The 25672-nt window shown below is 34.5% G+C and overlaps 2 protein-coding genes and 1 pseudogene across 3 annotated transcripts; 2 read left to right on the plus strand and 1 right to left on the minus strand.

The window, feature by feature from the left end:
* Positions 1 to 212: 212 nt before the first annotated feature.
* LOC130826767 (abscisic-aldehyde oxidase-like) lies at positions 213 to 8937 on the plus strand. Its single transcript, XM_057692341.1, has 10 exons — positions 213 to 722; positions 2710 to 4362; positions 4720 to 4973; positions 5219 to 5428; positions 5522 to 5740; positions 5839 to 6804; positions 7174 to 7269; positions 7441 to 7539; positions 7921 to 8110; positions 8226 to 8937. Exons 1-10 carry the CDS (start codon positions 563 to 565, stop codon positions 8468 to 8470), a joined length of 4092 nt encoding a protein of 1363 aa, XP_057548324.1. The 5' UTR covers positions 213 to 562; the 3' UTR covers positions 8471 to 8937.
* A 5015-nt stretch (positions 8938 to 13952) lies between these two features.
* On the plus strand, positions 13953 to 19836 carry LOC130827110 (uncharacterized). 2 transcript variants are annotated; one of them, XM_057692730.1, is made up of 9 exons: positions 13953 to 14111; positions 14251 to 14496; positions 15252 to 15456; positions 16264 to 16497; positions 17624 to 17867; positions 18207 to 18311; positions 18539 to 18721; positions 18807 to 19011; positions 19102 to 19836. In XM_057692730.1, the coding sequence occupies exons 2-9, from the start codon at positions 14265 to 14267 to the stop codon at positions 19590 to 19592; spliced, it is 1899 nt and encodes a 632-aa protein (XP_057548713.1). In that variant the 5' UTR covers positions 13953 to 14111; positions 14251 to 14264; the 3' UTR covers positions 19593 to 19836. The 2 variants fall into 2 exon arrangements, with proteins under 2 accessions (XP_057548713.1, XP_057548714.1); XM_057692731.1 differs by having other exon boundaries at positions 19105 to 19836.
* A 742-nt stretch (positions 19837 to 20578) lies between these two features.
* On the minus strand, positions 20579 to 21544 carry LOC130827112 (protein CHLORORESPIRATORY REDUCTION 42, chloroplastic-like; annotated as a pseudogene).
* Between the last annotated feature and the right edge of the window lie 4128 nt (positions 21545 to 25672).

Raw genomic sequence — 25672 nt, forward strand, 5'->3', positions numbered from 1 at the left:
AAAACAATTTTAATTCTTTTAATAATTTACAGTTAAAAAACATTTTTAAAAATATTTTAAAAAACAACTCAAATGTTAAATTTTATAAATAGGGTGAAATTTTTTAATTTTAATTTTTTTTATTAAAAATAAAAGCAATTTGGCCAACAGCCCAACACACAAAAAGCAAAGGGTATTTTGTTTTTGATAGTCCCACGCAAAAAACAGGTATCATGCCAATTGCCAAATACCCGAATAAAGTATGATGAGTTACCATTTAGGCATTTCGTCTTCAGTTTACACACTTCATTAGTCATTAGTTACTTCCACCTCCCATTTACAGATAAACGGGAACTTCCCCATAATTTCATCTAACCAAACCTAGCCTTTGCGTAAATAAAATCCAAAGAAAGTTGCCAAATATTGAAAAAAAAATGACACTTTCTGACAATCAATCTGACATCATTTTGTTGGGTCTTGTTTACTATCTTTGGATCTTACAAATAAAAGTCAAAGTTCAAAACTTTAAGGATTTCTTTTGCTTATTAAATTTAGTGATTGTTGTTTTGTGTGCTAAAAAGATATGGAGAACATCGAGAAGAACAAAATGGGAGGTGGGAATTTAGTGTTTGCTGTTAATGGTGAAAGATATGAGATTTCTGCTATTCACCCTTCAACCACTTTGATTCAGTTTTTGCGTACTCAAACTCCTTTTAAAAGTGTTAAGCTTGGTTGTGGAGAAGGTTTTTTTATCTCTACTCTTTTCTTTCTTCTTTTTAATCTTGCTTATGGACTTGCTTGGTTGTTTTGATGGTTTATTTTGTTGGGTATGATTAATTTTATGAATTTTGACACTTTTCATCATGTTTTTATCAATTCAATTAAGTGAGGTTATAGTAGTACAACTTACTTGTAAGCTGAATTTACATAAGTTGAAGAAAGTAAGGTAAGATAACAATACTTGAGGTTTCATAGGTGTGCAATTTTTTTGATTATAGGGTAGGCCGAGAGAAGGAGATGGTTAGGTGAGAATTGAAGTTGGAAACTTATCCGAGAGAGTGGTACTTATTTTCCAACTGAGACAAGACTCGATTCCACATAGTTATGCGGATTGATATCAAAAACTAAGTATTATATTAGCTCAAGTAAGTTAGAGATTTCAAATGATATAAGTTGAAGGAAGTAAGGTAAGCTGACATTAGTTGAGGGTTCATAGTGGTGCAATTTGCAATCTACAAGACTACAAAGTAGCATCTTAGTTCAAGTAAATAGAATTCATGTGGTAAGAGACTAGTTACGGATACTAGTTGGTTAAGGGCTATCATTTCCCTCAGAGGGTCGTAAATATGATCTCCGCTGCCTATGTGAAGGCAGTATTAGTGGAGCAATACCTCTGTAAGCGTTTGAAGAACCCGGAGGTCGCCTCGTAGGTGACTAGAGCCTATCCTAATTCCTACCTTAACTTTTCCTTATTCCGGAAGTTTGAATGGAGAAAAAATACGATAGCTTAAGGGGGAACGATGTGCAATTTTTTCACAACTAACTACATCATGTTTAGATAAGTGGAGTTCAGGTGAGGAGAATGCACCCTAACGACATTATTGGATAAGTTAAAGCTGATCATGTGTCTTTTAGCAACTAACCCCATTATGTTTAGATAAGTGGAAGTCAGATTAGGAAAATCCAACCTAAATTTGAAGTTTTAAATTGAGACATGTAGGTTTTTTGATGAAGAAAACATAGCTTGATATTTAGTGGTATGTCATCTTGTAAAGATTAATTTATTGAATCAATGAAATAATTGCAATCTAGTGAAGTTTTATTGATTTTTGAAGGAAATTATTCAGCCCCTTAAAACAGTGAACATATATGGATTTTGTTTTTGGTTTATTAAGATCAAAGGTAAATGATATGGATGAAGCATAGTTTTAGCCTCTAAACTTTAGGCTTTTGGGTATCATGTCCGCAGCTTCCACAACTAAAGTAAGTATCACATAAGTGTGAGAGATTTAGTCTTTTTTTTTTTTTTTTTTTTTTTGGTATTTAGGTGTTTTTTATAGGCTTTTAGCTGTTTGTCATTTCTGTTGAAAGTGATGGAGCGTTCAATACTAATTGAATGTGCCATACATTTTGATAAGTAACATGTAAAGACAGCGTCGTACTTAGTTTAATATGTATATGCATTCTGTCCCTCATAGTGTAATCCATACATGTGAGAGCTTTTTCGTCAAATAGAGCAATCCTCCAAGGAGCAAAGGAGTACTTTGTGATGATAGATTCTTTTATTTTTGAAAGAAATGTGAAAATGACTTCTTCGTTAGGTTTATCCTGTCTCTGCTATATCTAAACTACAAAGCACGGCAATTCCAATGTAGGGGACTTAACGAAGCTTGTGGGTATTAACAGCAATAGGAGCTAAATTTGTTTATTTTGGAAGTCTAGAGGAAGAGACTAGAGAGTTTTGAATGAGCAAAGGGGATAAATGGATTCTAGAATTTCCACTTTAACTGACTGAGTTATCATTGAGGAATAAAATTATACCCGTTTGTTACAGATGGCTTCACTAGGTTTTCTTATTGATTATGATGTCATAATGAAAGATATCGCCAAATACATGCATATATTTCCAGTTCAAGAATTTGCTTTATGTTTCCCTTTTTGCAGGTATGATTATGATCTGTTGTAGTTGTAAAAATGTATTTGACTGTTGTTCGATGTTGTTGACTGCAGGTGGTTGTGGGGCTTGTGTTGTGCTACTATCTAAATATGACCCTGTACTCGACAAAGTGGAAGACTATACAGTTAACTCATGTCTCACACTTCTTTGTAGTATACATGGTTGTTCCATTACTACCACCGAAGGCCTTGGAAATCAGAAACAAGGTTTTCATTCAATTCATCAAAGATTTGATGGTTTCCATGCCTCTCAGTGTGGGTATTGTACACCAGGAATGTGTGTTTCTCTCTTCTCAGCCCTTGTTAATGCTGATAAAAGTGATGAACCTAAATCCTCTCCTGGGTTCTCAAATCTGACGGTTTCCGAGGCAGAAAAAGCCATAGCCGGGAACCTCTGTAGATGTACCGGCTATCGACCTATTGTCGATGCTTGCAAAAGCTTTGCCGCAGATGTGGATATCGAGGATCTAGGATTCAATGCCTTTTGGCAAAAGGAAGAGGGAAAGGATCTTAAGGTTAGTAGGCTACCTGTTTATGATCGTAGCTGTCCGATATCAACTTTTCCTGATTTTTTGAAGAACGAAATAAAGTTTAATATGCGATTAGATTCCGGAAAATGTTCTTGGTATACCCCTTCTAGTATTGAGGAGCTCCACAAAAAGCTGGAATGGAGCGAATCCAACAATGTTGGTAGCGTCAAATTAGTCGTTAGTAATACAAGCACAAGTTATTATAAGGAACTAGAAGGATATGATACATACATCGATTTAAGATACATTCCCGAGCTATCTATGGTTAAAAGAGATTCTATGTACATTAAAATTGGGGCAGCTATGTCCATCGCTAAGGCTATAGTAGCACTGAAGGAGGGTGGTGAAGACAGAATGAGCGAAAGTGAGGGAAGTAAAACCGTCTTTAAGAAAATTGCTGCCCATTTTGAGAAAATTGCTTCTGGGTTTATTAGAAATTCGGCAAGTATAGGTGGGAATTTAGTTATGGCACAAAGATGTGGATTTCCGTCTGACATTGCTACCGTTCTTCTAGCTGTAGATTCTAGTGTTGAGATAATACGAAGCTCTAAAAGGGAGACTGTCAAATTGGAGGAGTTTTTGGCAAGGCCTCCGTTAGATTCAAAAAGTATTATTGTGGGTGTCCAAATTCCGATTCAGGAATCTTCATCGAATTGCAAACTTATGTTCGAAACATATAGGGCATCACCTCGCCCGCTTGGGAATGCATTACCTTATCTAAACGCTGCTTTCTTTGCGGAAGTTTCTCCCTGCAATGTTGACGGGAACATGATAAACAAGATTCATCTGGCTTTTGGTGCTTATGGATCTAAGCATGAAGTGAGAGCTAAAGAAGTTGAAGTGTTTTTAGGTGGTAGAAAATTCAATCGTGAAGTTCTTCGTGAAACAATGAATTTAGTTCGAGCTACTGTGGTTCCAAAAGATGGCACTTCACATCCTTCATACCGGACAAGCTTGGCTGAGGCATTTATTTTTGAATTTCTGCATACTTTGGTCGGAACTGATTTAGGATTTTCTCGTTTAGGCTTAGACGGATGCATTGTAACAGAGTCTAAAATGAAAGAAGGCAGTAAGAAAACTCTGTTATTACCTGCAAAGCACGAAATTGTGCCCAGCACGGAGTATCATCCTGTGGGAAAACCCGTAAACAAAATTGGAGCTGCTCTTCAGGCATCTGGTTTGTTTAAACTATTAAACAAATTTTCAATTGTCAATTTTTTAAGCGAACATGGATATTTTTGTTGGACTTGAGACATCTCATATGGTGTTTCTCGTCTTAACCAAAATGTAGATTTTATATTGGGTCCCTATGTGGTTTCTCTACTTTGCACCGTAGAAGACTACAAGCTGATCACTATTATTGTATAATACTCCTCTGTCCCTTTAATTGTGCGACATTGCGGAAATCGAAGTGAAAGCTTTTTGTTTATTGTGTAGCAAAATCAAAGGGACAAAGGTAGTCATTACGACTAGTAGGCTATCTGGAAGAAGTGTTTTGTAGTATAGTCTTTAGTATTTTGAGTTACATGTGCAGGTGAGGTCTTATACGTTGATGATATCCCTTCTCCGAAGGGCTGCCTTCATGGAGCATTCATATGTAGTACAAAGCCTTTGGCAGGGGTAAAATGTGTGAGATATGAGTCTGATTCATTTCCGGATGGAGTAGTTTCTGTTCTTTCCTATAAAGATATCCCTGGACAGAATGTCGGAGCACAGACAATTTTCGGGGAAGATATGTTATTTGCTGATGATATCACGAGGTTTGCTGGTGAACGTATAGCACTAGTGGTAAGTTGATCTTCTCAAAACCTTTAGCATAACAATTTCTCTCTCAGTGAAACATAATTCGCTAGTTAGTTTGTCTTTTGGATTTGCGAGTCGCTCATAATGCTTCAAAAACAGCCTTAAATCGACCATAATTCGATTTTTTCGATTCGCGATTCGCTAGGCGATTGGTGAATCATGTTACCCTGGTCTCTCTTTATCTATTGAGTTGAATTTCGATCTTTACTAAGTACAAGAGAGCATTATAGGTTGCAGATACACAGAAGCATGCTGAATTAGCAGCGACTAAAGCAATCGTTGACTATGAAGTAGAAAACTTAGAACCGCCGATTTTAACAGTCGAAGATGCAGTTGAGAGGTCTAGCTTTTTTGAAATTCCGCCGTTTCTTTACCCAAAACCCGTTGGTGACTTTGCCAAGGGAATGGCTGAAGCTGATCGTAAAATTCTTTCAGCCGAGGTATCTTAATGCATTCAAGGCGTATTATGATATTATTTGATTATATTTAATCGTACTTTTTACCGAAGCATTTCTTGTTTGTGATATATATAGATTCGACTCCCATCACAGTACTATTTCTACATGGAAACTCAAACTGCTCTAGCTATTCCAGACGAAGATAACTGCATGGTGGTTTATAGTTCTACTCAAGCTCCAGAAACTGCGCATTCTGTAATTGCAAAATGTCTTGGAGTTCCCGAACATAATGTTCGTGTCATCACAAGAAGGGTAGGCGGCGGGTTTGGAGGAAAGGCAATAAAAGCTATGCCTGTGAGTATCGAACTTTATAAGCCCTTTTATATGACACGTATCTTTTGCTTATCAAACGACAAAATAGAATATAATGTGCTCAATTGATGTTGTTATAGGTTGCAGCAGCTTGTGCACTAGCCGCACACAAGCTTCGTCGTCCTGTGAGGATGTATCTCGATCGAAAGACTGATATGATACTGGCCGGAGGACGACATCCAATGAAGATAAATTATAGTGTGGGATTCAAATTAGACGGGAAGATCACAGCTTTACATCTCGACCTTTTAATTAATGCGGGTATATCAGAAGACATTAGCCCAATCATTCCATCAAACCTAATGAATTCATTTAAGAAGTATAACTGGGGTGCTCTATCCTTTGATATTAAATTATGCAAAACAAATCTTACGAGTAAGTCGGCAATGCGAGGTCCTGGAGAAGTACAGGGTTCGTTTATCGCTGAAGCTGTGATTGAACATATAGCTTCAGCCCTTTCAGTGGATGTTGATGTTGTTCGAGCCAAAAATTTTCACACATACAATAGCTTAGCCTTGTTCTATCAACATTCTGCTGGAGAACCGGGTGAATATACTTTACCGTTACTTTGGGATAAACTATATTCATCCTCAAGCTTTGAACCGAGAAAAGAGATGATCAAACAGTTTAACTCTACTCATAAATGGTGTAAAAGGGGCATTTCCCGGTTACCCATTGTGCATGGTGTTTTACAAAGACCAACCCCGGGTAAAGTCAGCATACTTTCCGATGGATCGATTTCCGTGGAAGTAGGAGGGATTGAACTTGGTCAGGGTCTTTGGACCAAAGTACAACAGATGACTGCATATGGTCTGAGTTTGATCAAGTGTGCTGGAAGTGATCGACTTTTAGATAAAGTACGGGTAATACAAGCGGATACTCTAAGCGTGATACAAGGAGGATATACTGCTGGAAGCACGACTTCTGAGTCTAGCTGCGAAGCTGTAAGGATTTGCTGCAATACACTGGTTGAAAGATTGATCCCCCTCAAGGAAAAATTGCAAGAACAAATGGGTTCTATAACTTGGGAGACGCTGATTAAGCAGGCGAGTACTAGTTCGAACTTTTTTCCCTTTCTTTTCTGAACTGCCTACAAAATTGTGCAACAGAAAAATCTGTTAGGATCATGGATGTGCATCATATAAGATCCAATCCCGCACGTCCGTTAAGTCACGTTGGCTCCTATCTAATCAAATTTGGAGGATGAGATGTATGCAAATCGTACCCTCATTAGTGATAATAAAATGATTGTTTCTGATTGATCGGTGGTAGCAAACATCATCTGCAAGCTCACATAAATAAAAAGTGCACATGATTTAACGAGTCATTTTAATTTAGTCTATTATGATTCAAAACGAAAGAGTTATAATGTCACTTCCGTTTATTCAAAATCTCACTTCTGTTTCTGATTTCAGGCTGGATTTAAAGCAGTGAATTTGTCAGCCAGCAACTATTTCGTGCCAGAGTTTGCTTCCATGCAATATCTAAACTACGGTGTTGCTGTTAGTGAGGTAATATTTATAACGAGCATTCGTTAATCTTCTTCCCTCGATTGGAAGAACATAATTGTACCACTAATACAGTTGATGTAATTGCCCTTTTCAGTTAATCCTGTATTGATAATATAACCAATTTTTTCTTCAATTTCTTTTTTCTTATAACAATATTATTTCTTTCCGCAGGTAGAAGTGAATCTTCTTACAGGAGAAACTGCTATATTGCGGTCCGACATCATTTATGACTGTGGACAGAGTCTAAATCCTGCTGTTGATTTGGGACAGGTTGATTTTGAGCAGCCATCTTATTTTTTAGTCCTTAAATGCTCGAGATATTCTTCCTCCGTCTTTTAAATTGTGCCTTCCTTTTTGGAAAATTTCTAAAGCACAATTTCTTTTTGGTATACTATGATTCTGTCATCCATCCTTATCAGTGGAACAATTCTCTTTTTAAATTTGTGATTCGCGATTCGAAAGGAGATTAGTGAATCATGTGACAGTTATCCTTATGTTACTGCCCAAACCAAAACGATTCATTAAATAAAAACGGAGGAGGCATCTATTTGCCTCTATGCGAGTAGAAACCTTTGGATGCGTTTGTAAATTCTGTTGAGCATTGATCTGGAACATATGCAAATACATTCTAATTTTTAATATTCCTTGCAGATTGAAGGGGCTTTTGTTCAAGGTATCGGATTCTTCATGTTGGAAGAGTATTCAACAGATCCTAACGGCGTAGTGGTTTCCGATAGCACATGGACATATAAGATACCAACGATTGATACTATCCCGCGACAACTCAATGTTGAAATCATGAACAGTGGACATCATGAGAAGCGCATTCTTTCCTCTAAAGGTGTGTGCTTACGCGAACCTCCTTCTTCCCTTAACAACAAGCTTCATTCACAATCGTGGGATTAAATATTAAACGTTGAAAATTTTTGTTAATCTTATGTTTGGTTTATCTGCAGCGTCTGGAGAGCCACCGTTGTTGCTAGCTGCATCAGTACACTGCGCAACAAGAGCAGCAATTAAGGAAGCCAGGAGACAGCTTGCGTCCTGGGGTGGCTTGGACGGCCATGACTGTGATTCGCCGTTCCATTTAAGCGTTCCTGCCACGATGCCTGTGGTCAAGGAGCTCTGTGGCCTCGACATTATCGAGAGGTACTTGAACAGTTCACTTGCCAACGGAAGTACAGCTAATTGTAAGGCATAGCCTCTTTTTCCTCCCAAAAAAATATTTCATTGACGGAATTTCTCGAAGATAAAACAGACACCGGTCACTAAATAATACTTCACCGTTTCATTCAACTTGCTACAGTTAAATTCTCGAGGCGAGAACTTATAGCAGTTGTAGCAAAATGAATGTGACGAAGGGGTATTCTGCAGCGAGTGCATAAAGGAAGAATAAAGTTTATAAATGATTTATATATCTGTACTATAGCTCTTAAGGCATAAAGTTTGCAGAGTACATATCTGCAACAAAATCTGTAGTTCGATCATCGATGCAGTTTATTCTGTTGACGGTACAATCTGAATGTGTTTTTTCATTTTTTTTAACTTAGTAAATTTTTATTTTGATACTTGTTAAAAAAAACAGCCATATTTTGTGCTTGGGCTATTTCTTTTTCCTTGTAATTAAGTAAAATTTGTAATAAAAAAGTATATATTTGGGCCAGGGAATTTCGGGCTTGAGTGTACATAGGTCATGAACTCATGAACAAGGTTGTTTGATTAATAATTCTATCTAATATTGAATTATGTAATGAAATGAAAGGCCAAGGACCTCTCATTAGTGAAGAACAAGAAGAAATAATGCTATGAAAACAGAGCATACACTAAGTAGCACAACACACACACACAAAAGAACACAAGGATGATTTATTAGGTCTTGGATATGTTCTCCACAAACAAGATTGTATATCATTAATTAATCAACATTAAATTAATGATCCAACCCTCACACACCTTGAGAACAACCTCTCAAATACAAAGTTTCCACCTTTAATGGAAATACACTCTATTACAAGTAGACAACTCTTTTGGTTCTCTCTAACTCTAGTTCATCTTAGTGTGTTAGGCTCCTCTACATGCTATTCTAATCTGATTTAGGACCTTATATAGCCCCCAAACAAGTAGAATACATCTAGGACAAAGTAGTAAGCTTATCCCCTAATTAAGAAAGTCGAAATGGCCCTTGTATTGAGGTGCTCGAATGAACACTATATAAGCTCGAACGAGCACTTGCTCAATGCCATTCACTTTTTTCTTCACCTGCTTAAGGCATGAACTAAGACCCTCCTTGTGTATCTTATTGCCTTGTTCAAGGCACTATCAGTGAACCACATTTATCACCTCATATATTGATCCAAACATACATCTCCCATGTTCCATTGAACACACCTTATCCTTCTCCAAAGTGCAAGTCGTGAAATGGGCTATGAGACGATCAAAATCATCTCCTATATTGGAGAATTAGCACTTGCACTAACAATTTCCCCCTCAAGTTTAACTCTCCCACAATCATCAAATGTCACCTTCTTAGGTGACCTACTACCAATCTATTCAAGCTTGTGGCTTAGGCAACTACCATTAACTTGTAGCATGTACAAGTTGCTCTCATTCCTTCCTCTCATGAGAACCATGCTCGCTCTAATGAATTTCAAACTCCCGCCACTAGCCTCAAAAGAACATCCCTTAGCTTCCAATCTACCCAATGAGAGAGGTTTCTCTCAGACTTGGGAACATACTTCACCTAATTAAGTCTTTTCTTGACACCATCATGTGTCACCAAAACAATCTCACCAAGACCTTCCGCCTTCACTCTCTCATCATTAGGCAAAGTGTCTTGGGGATTGTTTGGCGAACGACTGATAGATGGTAGCTGATAAGTGATTACAGTGGTTGATTTGGTCAGCTGGTTTTATTAACTAGTTTAACCAACTAATGTTGAACCCGCTAATATGAGCAACTTGTTCAATAATAGCTTATTCATAATAATAAGCTGTTGCAACCAACTAATTTATCAAACATTAACATTGGCTGTTTTGACCACCTAACCCTTTAATTGTATTAAATTAGCTAAAATTTCCCAATAAGATATTTTGCCAAACATCCCCAAGGCCTAAATCACCGAAACTAAGCTTAGTAAAACTTTCCTTCTCACAAATGTGGAATTAGCAACTAGAGTCAACCACTCATTTATTCCCATACGACAGTCCTCCACAAACAAGAAGTGCTCCGTAATCTTCCTCATCATCAACAAAACCTAGAGCGACAACTCTGTATTATCAGCATCCTTCCTACCACCATCCCTCAAGCTCTTTATCTTCTTAAGGTTTTCCTTCATCTCTTGCTCATTATTTGAATGTGCCTCTTCTTTATACAATAGTAACACTCCTCATTACTAAAGTTATTCCTCACTTAGAACTTCCTTCTCCCTTGATAACCCTTCTTCTTGGTTCTCCCTCATGAGATCCCTCACCAAAGAAGCCTTCTAAATCACTTTTCTTGTCTACCCCCTCACGTCTCACCATGAACCCGACATTATCACTCAAAATGTTTGATCAAGAGTAATAGATACCTTCGCAATGAGGAATACTTGAGCTATATTTTTTTATCCAAAAGAAGTAAAGCTTTCTCCTCATTCGAAAACTTTGCATCCGCATTCAACAATTGACACACAAGTTGATTGAATGTGCTAATGTGTTCTTGCATGGTTGTATCCTCCTTCTTCATGAGTTGATACAGCTCCGACCTTAAACAAATTTTGTTGGTAAGAGACTTCTAAGCTGAAGCTTCTCCGAAAACACACTGGGATACATCTCCTTCTGGCTTGATAACCTAATGGTGCTCACCATCTTTTCTTTATGGATTCACACTTCCCAACATCTAAAGATGCAGGCTTTATTTTCTCTAGAGCATCATTAATACCATGTTGAACCAACAAGTCTTAAACGAAACTTTACCATACCGAAAAGTTAATATTTCTATCAAACGATGGAATATGGAACTTTATTCCTTCTCTCGTCTTGTTTCTTCACCAAAAACTTCTCTTTCACTAGATCGGTTCTATATCATTAAATTGTAAAAATATAGGATCTTGCTAACAGACGCCTTGGGGACATTCGCTAACAAGAATAAAATCAATTTCAAATTGTAAAATAGAATATCTTATAAACTTTTAATTAAATAATTATTAGTTATAGCATAACATTGGAAATTATCACCAAATCACACGTCAAAATATATTATAATCTATTTTTTTTGTTTCTCTTGTTTACTTTTTGCACACTTTTTAAAGCAAACTTTAAACTTTAATATCTCTAAATATGCATTTATGATAAATTATGAAAAATATATAATAAAAAAAATATACATTAAGTTTAATCAAATAAGATCTCACATGGATATATTTTATTTTCTGTACGTGTCTCAAAAATCTTAATCAAATTCTCTCTCCTTCAAGTGGAATAGTATAAACAAAAAGAATATTAGAGAACGAAGGGTGTACTATTTTTTGAACATTTATTTTATTTCTTTCAAATATATTATTTTTGTTCCCAAACATCTGGAGCGTTCGTTAGCATTTGCCAAAAATGTCAAACTATAAATATGAAGTAAAAACCCATTTGAAACGAACAATCTATTTATGAGTTTAAATCTAAGTCTAACTTACTCTGAAGCGTTAGTTAGCATTTGAAACGAAAAACTACTTAGATTGGTCCATAGCAAATTCTTCGTTATCGTAAACTCGTAATTTTTACCCAGAAACAAAGTCTGAAAATAATGAGAAAGAAGACAGATACATGCCTTCATCACCCATTAACAAATTCATGTTTATTAAATCACAAATAAAAAGTTAATCTATAGTAGTTCTCAAATCACAATAATTGTTGTAGGGTTCTTATTTGGTGTGTCTTTTTCCACCAAGTCAGGGCATTTAACACACAAATAGAAGTAGCAAAAAGCTTATGAAATGCGACCGTTCATCCTCAACGGTAACATATTTTGGTTGACTCTGAATCATTGATTTTAAATCTTGTTTTCTACAATGCCGCAACGTTCTAAATGATGTACAATTATTTTTCCCAATAAATAAAGTGGAATAAAAAGTACATCCTCCAGGCTTTCCAGCGAATCAATTCTTTGGTATTTTACTACTACAATTTACGAACACACTGCTTCCATTATTTAATAGAGCAGAAATAATACTCTCTTCCTTATAAATCTTCTTTTCTCTTTTAAAATAAAAACCCAAATACAACTAGATTATTATATTAGTTGGATTAAGATAATTATTCTTTTAAAAAAATTATTTAAAATTTATAATCCTTATATTCTCACTATAAACTTATCAATAAAATTTTTTTTTGAATATAATATTATAAACTCAAATATCAAAACGAATCCAATAAGATTTTAACTGTGTTTTTCGAGTAGTGTTAGTCAATATCATTTTCTTAATACTTTGTCATTAAATATTGAAATCTATTTTCGATAGTAGAAAGAGAAATAAATACTCTCTACCCATTTAATTTGCACATAAATTCCATTTTCATTTATTATGAAGACTTACTTTGCATCATTTTATCTTTGGGTAATGGTCCTCACAACTTTTTTTAATTTTAACAAAAAATTCATTTACTATCCACTCATTTTTTTTGATCCCACTTGATATAAAAATCATCATCATACCTAGTATATTCCACTTATAGAAAACTATCCCACTTGATATAAGAATATGAATACTAAACATAATTAATTCCCCTGTCTCTGTTGTATTGCACCTAGAAGATTTTAGGTAGAATTTAGTATAAGGGGGAATTGAGTTGGTGAATAAAACAAAAAATAAATAAATGATAAATAAAATTTAAAAATAAAGGTGAAATCATTTTCATAAAGAATAAAAGTAAAATAAATATGACAAACTAAAATAAAATAAATTATATAAATTGAGAGATACACAATCACACAGTGCATCATCTGTTGGGCTATTCAAGATATGGGGAAGACGACAATATTATTGCTGTTTGATTCAATTCTAAATCTATTTCCTTTTTATTTTAAAAAATAAGACATTAATAGAAGTATTAAGTACGAATATAATTTTATAAATATTATTATTTTTAACTTTATAATTTTTTTGAAAATATGCTTTTCTCAAATAAATATTTAAATGTTACGATTAAATTTAATCTATAAATTCTTATTAATCTACTATATAAGTTGTGAAATTTTTTCAAACTAATTTCAATATATATTTTCAGCATTTATTAATTTTCATAATTTTAAAAACAGTTTTAAAATCAAATTTCATCTGGCCCCTCTGGCTCTCTCCATATCTCACCCTGGATAAAAATAATAAATAAAATAATTAGTCTCTTAAGAGACCGTCTTTTTATAGAGACGTATCTCAAATCCAGTCCATTAAAAATTAATACTTCCTTACCGTATTCGTAATGCCTACTTACATTATGCTTAATACTTACTTATTGTATCTTTAATGCTTATTTTCAATATCTTAAATATCTACTTACATTATTCTTAATTATTACTTACAATATTTTAAAAATATAGAATGAATCGGGCCATTTAAAAATAGACTCTTAAAGTGATCGAATCTCACAATAATCCTTGTAAATAAAATTAATGTATAAATAAAAATTGAGCCATTCAAGAAGACGTGGGCGGTTTTATTACTATAAAAAGGTTTTGTTGACAGACATTTTTGCCAACTCTCCCCTGTTTTTGCTCTTCCACCTCTCCCCAGTTTCACATTTTCTCTTTTTAGCGCAGTTTTGTTCAATACTCATTTGATATTTGATATTCAATAATAAAATAAACACAAGAAATATGTAAGATAATAAAATCTCTCTATTTGTTTCAATCAAAACCACATTTCAAAGAAATTTATAAAATTATTATTACTGCCTCTTTACTTGTTTGTTGACTGAATTAAATTTTTGTTTTTTTTTTTCCCTATCATTCTTGCAGATTTAAGGGAAGAAATGGGGAAAAAGAAAGCAACCCAGATGATATTTTTTGTAATATTCATGATATGGGCAAGCTTCATTGGAGCAAATGAAGCAACATCATTGAAATATAAAAACCCAAGATTGCCTGTAAATGCGAGAGTAAAAGACTTATTATCTCAGATGACTTTGGATGAAAAGATTGGTCAAATGGTTCAGATTGAACGCCAAGTTGCTTCTGCTGATGTTATGAAAAACTATTTCATTGGTATTATCTACCTCCTCTTTTTTATTCTATCCTTCATTTTTCTATTTTATATTTTTTTTTGGCAATTTTACTACAATATGTATATCTTGAATTATATCTTAAAGTTGGTTTATTTGAGCTTAGATTGTTCATACAAAGTTTGGATTTTTAAGCTTAAATGATGCTAAGTTTTGATTTTTCAGCTGAAAATGATGCAAAGTTGGGATTTTTGTAGCCTAAAAGACATTTAATTGATACCCATTTATTTATATTTTATTATATATTTACTAGCTTTGTAATTGGTTCTTGAATTTGAAATTGTTGTTAATTAAAAAAGAAGATTAATTTTTTCATAAAATAATGTAGATTAGAGATGTGCGTAAATTGTGAACTAAAAAGTTTTTGATTTTGCTTTACTTTTTCTTTATAGAAATCATCCTTTGTCCAAATTGTTTACTACTCAAGAGGACAAATGAATATTTATGATCCATAAAAATAATATGATAAACAAACTTTGCAATGGTTTTGGAGGATTATTGTTTTAGTAATGTTGTTACAAAGAGAAACTTTGAACGGCTTGTTAGTGGTAGAATATATTATAAATCCTGGAACTTCAATCATCGGCTAAGCTTTTGGTTGAAGTCTCAGAATATGTTATATACTTTAATATTTAGGTGATTGGGGAAAGTGGGAAGTTTTTGGTTTATTTGGCAATTTCAGACAATTTTGACTAATATATGATCTATATTAAAGTTTTGGGGTTGTTTTGTGAATAGGGAGTGTACTGAGTGGAGGTGGGAGTGTACCAAGTCCAAAGGCCTCAGCTGAAGCATGGGTTAATATGGTGAATGAATTTCAGAATGGTGCTCTATCAACCCGTCTGGGTATACCCATGATTTACGGTATTGATGCTGTTCATGGCCACAACAATGTCTACAATGCCACCATTTTCCCTCACAATGTGGGTCTTGGTGTCACAAGGCAAGCACTATAACTTACTCTCAAACAAACAAGTTGTGTTGTTTTTCTATCTATTTGTCTAGTTGATGCATATGGTATTTGATTCATTGACTGACTTAAAGAAAAAGGACAATAACCTAGCATTGAGTCCAATTATCCTAAATTTTAACAAACAAATATGTCCATACTCCGCTGTCAACAATTGACTTCTAATTATACTTAATTTTAAACGTTGGATGTACGCAACCTTACTTTCATAATATTAAGAGTTCGTTTTCGATTGACCTCTTCCAAAAGTTGTGTCACATTTGTAGCATAGAATAAATTGTTATGTGAATGAGCTAGTGTCTTTTTCAACTATGGATATATTTAGGGGAAATTGTTAACAATAAACCAATCTTGGCTTGTTTCGTTGAAAATAAACCCACCTATTATTTATTTTTAAATAAATCCACCTTTTAGGTATATTCGTTAAAAATAAACCGGCCTATTGTTTATAACAATCTTCAAAGCTTCTTTGTAAGTAAAAAAATATGAATAAACTATAGTTGAATATATTTTCAGCAATCATAACAATAGGTGAGTTTATTTAAAATAAACTATAGTTGAATTTATTTTCAGCAAATTGAGCAAAAGTTGGTTTTTTTTTTTAACAATTTCGCGAAGAATTTACAATGAAACTAAGTATAATTAGTAAAACAAATGCATCAATAGATTGAATGTGGCTTATTATGCAAGGATTTAAGAAATTATTTTCAAATTTCATTGGAGTTTTGCTAGTAAATGCTAGTTGTAAAATGATAAATATTGTTGTTATCAATCTATCAGGGATCCTGAACTTATTAAGCGAATTGGAGCTGCCACTGCTCTTGAAGTTAGAGCAACCGGGATACCTTATGCGTTCGCTCCATGTATCGCAGTCTGTAGGGACCCGAGATGGGGACGTTGCTACGAGAGCTACAGCGAAGACCATCGGATTGTTCAAATGATGACTGAAATCATTCCAGGTTTACAAGGAGATGTTCCTGCTAATCAAGCAGGTTTTCCTTATGTTAATGGAAAGTAAGTTCCCTTTATAAACACACTCTACTTAAAGTGTTGAAACCATGATTTATGATCATCAAGTCATAATTTGTAGTGTATTTGTTTGAAATTTATAAATTTTATGTGGTTCAAAGTTCAGTCAATATAACACATTATAAAATCTGGTTTGAAAATTCTTTCCTAAATTTAAGCATTGATTAATGGAATGTGACAAGAATTAGAATGTGATTATGATGTGTTAGGTGGATACTTGTAACTTTTAGTATTGCATATGCATCTTTGGTACAATTGTGTCCACTTTTTGTAACAGGCAACGTGAGGAACACTCCTCTTAGTTTGATGGTAGTTTTTTGTGCTTGGTCTCAAGACTCATAGTAGCCCTTAGATTTCAGGATTTCGAGGCGAAATATTAATTATGACTCATAATTACTAAATATATCATTATGAGTTAGGCCCTTGATTACTAAATATACTATTATGAGCCCTAACTATTAAATATTTAAGCGTTATTTTCTAATTATTTAGATAGACCAGGAGCACAAACCCTTCTTGCCCCCTTATAGGGCCGGCCTTGATAGTAAGCACACCATTGATTATATGTTGTACATGAACATTTCATTGCCCCAATATCATAATGTTTTGCAACTAGTTATTTCCACCGTGGTGAGATTTAAGTGGTCTAAATATACGCAATTTTAATCTTGTTTAGATGAAAAAGTTGTTTTCGTTGACCCGAAATAAAAAATTTCATTTGCAACTTTTACAGAAATGAGAAGTGCTTATGATTAAGTGCACATGATTTGATTTAATAAGTCATTTTACTAAGAATTATTATAATTGTAAATTAAAGAACTTTAAATCTTTGGCGTACTCACGACGTCATACACTGCAAAAACGGTAAAATCTAAAGAAAAATTTGACTTTTGATACGTGTACATGGGAAATTAATAAACACAAAACAAGTATTCAATAAGGCAAAAATTGCAATCTTGATGACAGATAAAATCATATCTTCATATTTTTGATCTGGAAGATCTAAGTCCACAAATCTATTTCAACTTGTCACTTGTTATCAATGTTAGGATCAATTTGGAAGTGAATGATTATTTGGCATATGCTGAGGTTAGTTTGTTAATTTGATCAGGACAAAAGTAGCGGGTTGTGCCAAGCATTTCGTGGGTGACGGTGGCACACATAATGGGATAAATGAGAACAACACTGTGATCCCCCTTGAGGGACTTCTAGATATCCATATGCCAGCATACCTTGACTCCATTAGGAAAGGTGTTGCAACAGTTATGGTTTCTTACTCTAGCTGGAATGGTGTTAAGATGCACGCTAATCACAACCTTGTTACTGGTTTCCTCAAGAAAAAACTTAAGTTCCGGGTAACCAAAACAAACTTCATACTTGCTTCTTTTTTCTTAACTGCATAACCTATAGACTCAAGGTCGTTCCTGTCCCTAGGTAAGGTAGACATTTGCTTAGGGCCAGAGCTTAGACTGGGGCCAATACCTCAATTCATCAATATTGTCATGTAGGGTGTAAAACGCCGCTTGTAAAATTGTAATATATTTTTTCAAACACCCATAAGACTGAAATCAACCCTCTATAGAAAGGGCCTATTTCTTTCATTTTTCGAAGGGCCCTTAAATTTCAGGAACGATACTAGAGTATAGAATGGAGTTCCGGAATCATTATACTAATATCTGTCACTTTATTTGTAGGGCTTTGTGATTTCAGATTGGGAAGGAATTGACAGAATCACCTTTCCTCCTCATGCTAACTATTCTTACTCTGTTCAAGCTGGAGTTAAAGCCGGCATTGATATGGTCAGTAATCAGCAACTATGCAATTTTAGAGTTGATTGATCCACAGGCCTGAATTTTAAACTTTTGGGAGGATTCCGAACATATTTGTGCAAAACTTGTGGTGCACGGGCTTGTTCAGGCCTGCGCCGTCTAATTGAATTTGATCACGTCTACTATGCGTATAATTCCAGTAGTTCGTTGTCCTAGGAAATTGCTGCGCTAACTATATATGGATCATAAAAATGCAGGTGATGGTTCCAATGAACTTCAACGAATTCATTGATGATCTTAAACAACAGGTGAACAACAACATTATCCCAATGAAAAGGATTGACGATGCTGTAAGGAGGATCTTAAGGGTGAAATTTATCATGGGTTTGTTCGAGAACCCATTGGCTGACCTTACTCTAGTCAATCAACTTGGCAACCAGGTTTGCGTTCACGAGCAAAGACATTTTTTAAATAAACCGCAGTCCTATTTTCTCTGCTCACTCGATTTTTAATTTTCTCGAGCAGAAGCACAGGGACTTAGCACGAGAAGCTGTCCGAAAATCTCTTGTTCTTTTGAAGAATGGAAAATCGGCTTCCAAACCTTTACTTCCACTACCGAAGAAGGCACCCAAAATACTAGTGGCTGGATCCCATGCTGATAACTTGGGCAACCAATGTGGTGGATGGACTATAGAGTGGCAAGGTGCTACCGGCAATGACCTTACCAGGGGTATGAGCAAACTATCATCGAACTTGTATTGCTTACAAAATTTTAAAGTTTGTTTGTGACTTGTGACCGATAAATTTAAAATCTAATAAGTAGGTACGACAATATTGACTGCGGTGAAGAGCACAGTTGATCCAAAGACCCAAGTAGTCTTCAACGAGAACCCAGACCCGAACTTTGTTAAATCTGGTGGATTCTCCTATGCAATTGTAGTTGTTGGTGAGCCGCCTTATGCTGAAACAAAAGGCGATAGCATGAACTTAACAATTCCCGAACCAGGGCCAAGCACGATCAAGAATGTTTGTGGGTCGGTTAAATGTGTGGTGGTGATCATTTCAGGCAGGCCGGTTGTTATACAACCTTACTTGAAAACCATGGATGCCCTTGTCGCTGCATGGCTTCCAGGAACAGAAGGTCAAGGTGTTACCGATCTGTTGTTTGGTGACTATGGATTTACTGGCAAGTTAGCGCGAACATGGTTTAAATCGGTTGATCAATTACCAATGAATGTGGGTGACAAGCATTACGATCCATTGTTTCCATTTGGGTTCGGGCTTACAACAAATTCTACCAAAGGATACTAGGATTAAGTACTAACATTTATTAGTAGTATCAAGAGAATTCAAAGCCTGCATTCTATTTTGCCTTGCAACAGGTTTTATTTGTCCAGAAATCTTGCAATCGGATTAAACATTACATATAGTATTATGTATTTAAATTTATTTATTTATTTTTATTATTAACAATATTGATGTCCCAAATTTTAAAATTATTAATTTGAATATTGAATGAAAAAATGAAATGTTATATATAGTACTATTACTCTCATTTATTCTAAATCAAGTGTCTTATTTTTTTCTATAGCATATTTACATCAAAACCTTTTTTTGATTGTATATGATCTTGTTCTTTTCTTAGTTTTAAGTTTCTAAACTAAATGTATTTTTACTCAATAAAATTTGTTTTGGCTTAATTAAACTTTTGTTTAAGATTTATAGTGTATACTGAGAGTCATGTGAGGATCAAACTTACAATCTCCTCTAAAGAAATAATACTTGCTCTCTAATTGAAATAAAGCTCGATCAAACTTAATTTTACTGAACTATATATATTGTTATTTGTTATTGATTCATTGCACTATTAATTTGTATTGAACTTATTTTTAACATTATTGTTTTGAGACAAATGGAATATGCCATATTGATTGGTGTTGAAAATACTTTACATTTGATAAATATAAAATATTATTAAAAATAGTGGATTATGGACTTGCATATAATATTTGGTGGGTAATCCTCCTATTACTATAACTTTGGAAAATAGTGAACCTCATTAATTGCTTATAGAAGTCAACGCTTATTTCTCGTGGGCTTATGGGATTTTCTTGGAGGTTACTAAAACATATATGTAAGAACTATACTTTCTCCATTTTGAAATACTCGCACCTAATTGTAACAAGTTGTGTTATAAAAGCATCAGTATTAGTAGCAAGTATTATGCAAAGAAGGTAGTAGTACTATCTACCCTATTTCCATATATAGCAAAAGAAATAAAGAAAATAAATCAGTAGTAAAACTTAAGAAGAACCATGATATTGATAATACTCCACTACTATAAGATAAGTTCCAATGTTCAATCGAACAGCCCATACATCCATAGGTTTCCTAGTAACGATCCTACAAATACAATAAATAAATAGATATAAATAAATTAATAATAAATAGAAAGGTAAATAAATAAACTTACTAAAAGATACTATGAAAAAATACATAATTACTACGATTTTTAGCACCTATAGAAAAATCAATTTTTCTCTCTTATGATTTCTTTTCTACCATTGCAATAGAGATTTAATTCTTACTTAAAAGCAAAATTAATTTCTTCTTCCTTCTTACCGCATATTATTCTCATCTGAAATAAAAAAATTAGGAAAATTTCATGTGGTAATCCTGAATTTTCGGCTTTTTCACGTGATAGACAAATATTTTTTTTTAATTCATGTAGTGACTTTGACCTTTTAACTTTTCCATGTAGTAAACAAAAGAAAAGACTTTTATTAACGTTATTTATTTTTATCCAAGGTAGTGACATTTTTTCAAAAAAACACAAACATTGTGATGACTCTAATTAACCACATGTTTCGAAATCCAGTTGATCACATTAAATTTCCAAAAAAATTATAATCCTAATTACTTTTTCTTTGAAAATTTCCCAAACCAAGTAAAATAAAGAAATAAAGAGTCAAAAAGAATATCACCTTCTAACATCACCGGGATTAACCAAGCCAGCATTGACTCTAAGGCAAGGAACAGAAGCAGCAGTCTTAATCATTTTAGGAGCTTCAACAATAATAACTGGTGTTCCGATGCCCAACTTCAATGCATCTTTTCTCGTCGATTCCGACGATAGCGATTGCTCATTCAACTCACACTTACACGCAAAACCTCGAGCTCGAGCTCCACCTTCAGCTTGAACTTGAAGAGGTTTGAGAATTTGGACATGGTTTTCATACAATGGAAGATTAAGAAAGTGACATTGATGATTGTTAGTTTGAGGATGTGGGGAACGTTTGTGTGGTTCTTTTGAGTCTTTAATTATAACTTGTGATAATGCTGGCACTAGGATTATCTTTTATTCGGGTACATAAACAAAAATACTAGGAGTATATTATCTATTATCAATTATCAATTATCTATCTAGGAGTTTTATCTATTACTCCCTTTGTTCCATTGAATTTGCACATTTTCATCTTAGACTGTTTTACTTAATTTGCATCATTTCTGTTTTTAAACAATGGTCCATCATTTTCTTTTAATTTCATCCATATATTTTACAATATCTTTTTCAATTTCATTTACACAATTTATTCTCTTTTTATTTATTAGCACTTTTTTAAAAATAACTCAATTCTTCTTTGATGCAAACCAAAGAGGATAGGGTATTATATCTATCACTCCCTAATTATTTATACCATTTGACTCTTGACACTGTTCTTTAAGCAATCTTAATATATATTTTATTCTTAATATATAAGTTATAACATAAAAAGGTGAGATCTTTTCATTACAATGTATAAATCACTAATTTCAACTTTTTAAAATTTTTAATTATACATAATTAGAGATATTAATGATAGAATTATTGCATTGATAAATATACTCCGTCAAATAGATTCATTAAGGTCTATATGAGAGAGTATATTAAATATATCTATCTATCTATTTCTATCGGATTATAAATAAAAAAAACAAGAATAAACTTGACACTATTCATTTTTCTATCCAATGAATGGTGGTTTTTAAGCTCTGCCATGTGTAGCTGAAAGAAATCAAATTGCTGCCTGATTGCAATTTGGTATTGTTTATTCCTCTTCACTTAGCAACATTTTTATCCTTGGTGATAAGGATTGACTAATCTTAGTCAATTCCCATAATCTTCTCCTAATATTATGGGATTTATTATGTCAATATTCTGTTAATATTCTGTCAATATTTTCTCCTATATTCTAGCTTTTATAGTACTCTGTTTACATATTTAGTTTCTTGTTGCCTTTCTTGTAAATTCATTAGTGACTTTCTTTACTTGTATTACTTTATATATACGTTGTTGTACTCAATAAAATAATTATCACTTCTTGAAACCTTTATATGGTATCAGCCTTTTGATCCTATCAAAACCTATACAACCCTTCTCTGTTTTAATAACAATGGCAAACTCAACACCATCCTACCAAATCCCAAATGGTACTGACCCCTCTAAGCCTTTTACTTTCATCAACATACACACTGCTATGAAACTCACCCCTACCAATTATTTGTCACGGAAAATACAAGTTGAAGCCATCCTCATTGGCCACGACCTTTATAAGTTTGTAGATGGTTCTTTCAATTGTCCATTTCGTGTCATTACCAATGATGCTGAAGAAAGTCCAAATCCTGACTTTATGTTCTGGATTAGACAAGACAAATTATTATTTGGTGCGCTCGTCGGCACACTATCACCCACACTTATTCCTCTTGTGTCTCAAGCCAAAACTTCTAAAGACTTATGGGATATTTTGGCTAAAACCTATGCTCTGCCAAGTCGTGGGCATATCAAACAAATTAAGGACCAACTCACGCGACTTTCTAAGGGAACAAATCTGTCACTGAATTTATGCAGGCCATTAAAACTTGTGCTGACCAACTTGCTGCATTAGGCAAGAACATTGAGCATGAAGACTTGATTGATCGAGTTCTTCTTGGTCTAGATGAGTCTTACAACTCAGTGATTGAGTCTGTCAATGCTAGAGACAGGCTTATATCATTTGAAGAACTGCATGAAAAACTCATCAACAAAGAGCTCTCCATCAATCAAAATCAGTACGATCCAACTCTCCCGGCCACAGCATTTGTTGCTACTGCTCAGTCTCACCACCATCAAAATTGTCCACATACCCGAAACAATGCTGCCCCAGGTATTCTTCCTTCCCCTCCTAATATCACCTACAAGCCTCGCCCTTTCTTAGGCAAGTGTCAATTTTGCCGTAAACAAGGTCATGTTTCACAATGTCCTTACTTTAAGCAACAATTTCCCAATGTTACCCCACCAAACCCACCTCATAATATCAATTATTCAAATCCAAAAACAAGCAAACCTCAAGCTCATTCAGCTACTGTTGCTTCTCCTTCCACCTCATCACCTTGGCTTCTTGATAGTGGTGCCTCTCATCATGTCACTATGGACTTAGATAATCTGTCTCTCCATGCACCATATGATGGTACTGAAGAACTTATAATTGGTGATGGTACGGGTCTCAAAATCTCTCATATTGGCTCTTTATCTTTTTCTTATCTATCTTCCTCTATAAAATTAAATAATGTTCTTTGTGTTCCTGCTCTCTCAAGAAATATTATTTCTATTTCCCAACTTTGTATTGATAATAATGTTTCTGTTGAATTCTTACCAAACTCTTTTATTGTGAAGGATCTCAAAACGGGGGAATCTCTATTCCAGGGTCCGGTTAAGTCGGGCATCTATGAAACGCTACCCCTTATCACCTTATATTCCGATAATGGGGGGGGGGGGGGGGGGGGGGGGGAGTATGAAACGCTAAAAACTTATTTTAGCTATTGATGGCATTTCCAGACTAACCACCCCTCCTCATACACCACAACATAATGGCTATTCCGAAAGACGACATAGACATATTGTTGAAACTTTTCTATCCCTTTTAACTCATACCAATATGCCTCTTGAATTTTAGACAAATGCATGCTCCACTGCTGTATATTTGATAAACCGACTTCCCACATCAACTCTACAAAATGTGTCTCCATATCTTAAATTATTTGGAGTAGAGCCCAACTATCAAAAATTAAGATGCTTTGGATGTTTATGTTTCCCATGGCTAAAACCTTATGCTAAGCATAAATTAAATCAAAAATCTACTCCTTGTATTTTTGTGGGCTACTCTCTAACTCAAAGTGCCTATTATTGGTTTGATCCAAAAACAAGTCGTATATACACTTCTCGTCATGTTCACTTTGTTGAGTCAAAATTTCCTTTCATTGACTTAAACAAGTCACAACCTCCCTTATCAAGTCCCTTGGAAGAATGATGTCCTCTGTCTCTTCCCTTTATTACTCCAGCCACATCACAACCCCCTATGCACCCACCCTCACCTACTGCCCCTCCATCAAATACACACCCTCTCTCACCAACTACTTCTATATCTATTGATGTCACTACTTTCAATGAATCTCATTCTGCTGCATAAACACCAGAAAATAATGCTCTTATTCCTCCCTCTAGCTTACCACCACAACCAACCCATACCATGACTACCAGATTACAACATGGAATTCGAAAACCAATAACTAAACTCAATCTAAATGCCGAAGTTCATGAGACAACCGAGCCCAAAAACATCACTCAAGCTCTCAAAAGTCCCGTTTGGCGAAAGGCTATGGATGATTACCACCCAATACATTACAAAATGTGGTAGGTTGCAAATGGGTCTTTCGAATCAAAAAGGATAAACATGGACATATCATACAGTATAAGCAAGATATGTTGCTAAAGGTTTTAATCAAAGATCGGGTATCGACTATCAAGAAACCTTTAGTTCTGTGGTCAAACCCGCCACTGTTCGCCTTGTGCTATCTCTTGCGGTCAGTAAGGGTTGGCCACGTCGTCAACTCGACATCAACAATGCTTTCTTACAAGGAATCCTTACTGATGACGTTTATACTATTCAACCACCAGGCTATGTGGATCCTAAATTTCCAACCCATATATGTAAGTTAAACAAAGCTCTTTATGGCCTAAAACAAGCCCCTCGAGCTTGGTATAAAGAGCTATGACAACATTTGGTCAACTTGGGATTCAAAAACACCATATCCGACTCATCTTTATTTACCTTTCACAATAATGGGGTGACCATTTATTTGTTGGTATATGTGGATGACATTATTATTACAAGTAATGCCCCACCATTTCTTGATGCATTCATCAGTAAGCTTGCTACAAGGTTCTCTCTTAAAGACTTAGGTGATTTATCCTACTTTTTTGGGGTAGAAGTAATGCCTCATCCACGTGGAATTTTTATAAGTCAAAAGAAATATATAGCTGATATTCTCTGTAAAGCTAACATGGAGGACGCTAAGCCTATGGCCACGCCTTT

Source organism: Amaranthus tricolor, chromosome 11 (assembly GCF_026212465.1).
Source record: "Amaranthus tricolor cultivar Red isolate AtriRed21 chromosome 11, ASM2621246v1, whole genome shotgun sequence".
Classification (NCBI taxonomy): Eukaryota; Viridiplantae; Streptophyta; class Magnoliopsida; order Caryophyllales; family Amaranthaceae; genus Amaranthus; species Amaranthus tricolor.

Coding starts and splice junctions, on each gene's coding strand:
- LOC130826767 (XM_057692341.1), top strand. CDS start 563: ATGGAGAACATCGAGAAGAACAAAATGGGAGGTGGGAATTTAGTGTTT. Junction 4,363..4,719: donor AGCTGCTCTTCAGGCATCTG/GTTTGTTTAAAC, acceptor TTACATGTGCAG/GTGAGGTCTTATACGTTGAT. Junction 5,429..5,521: donor GTAAAATTCTTTCAGCCGAG/GTATCTTAATGC, acceptor TGATATATATAG/ATTCGACTCCCATCACAGTA.
- LOC130827110 (XM_057692730.1), top strand. CDS start 14,265: ATGGGGAAAAAGAAAGCAACCCAGATGATATTTTTTGTAATATTCATG. Junction 14,497..15,251: donor TATGAAAAACTATTTCATTG/GTATTATCTACC, acceptor TTTTGTGAATAG/GGAGTGTACTGAGTGGAGGT. Junction 15,457..16,263: donor GTGGGTCTTGGTGTCACAAG/GCAAGCACTATA, acceptor TCAATCTATCAG/GGATCCTGAACTTATTAAGC.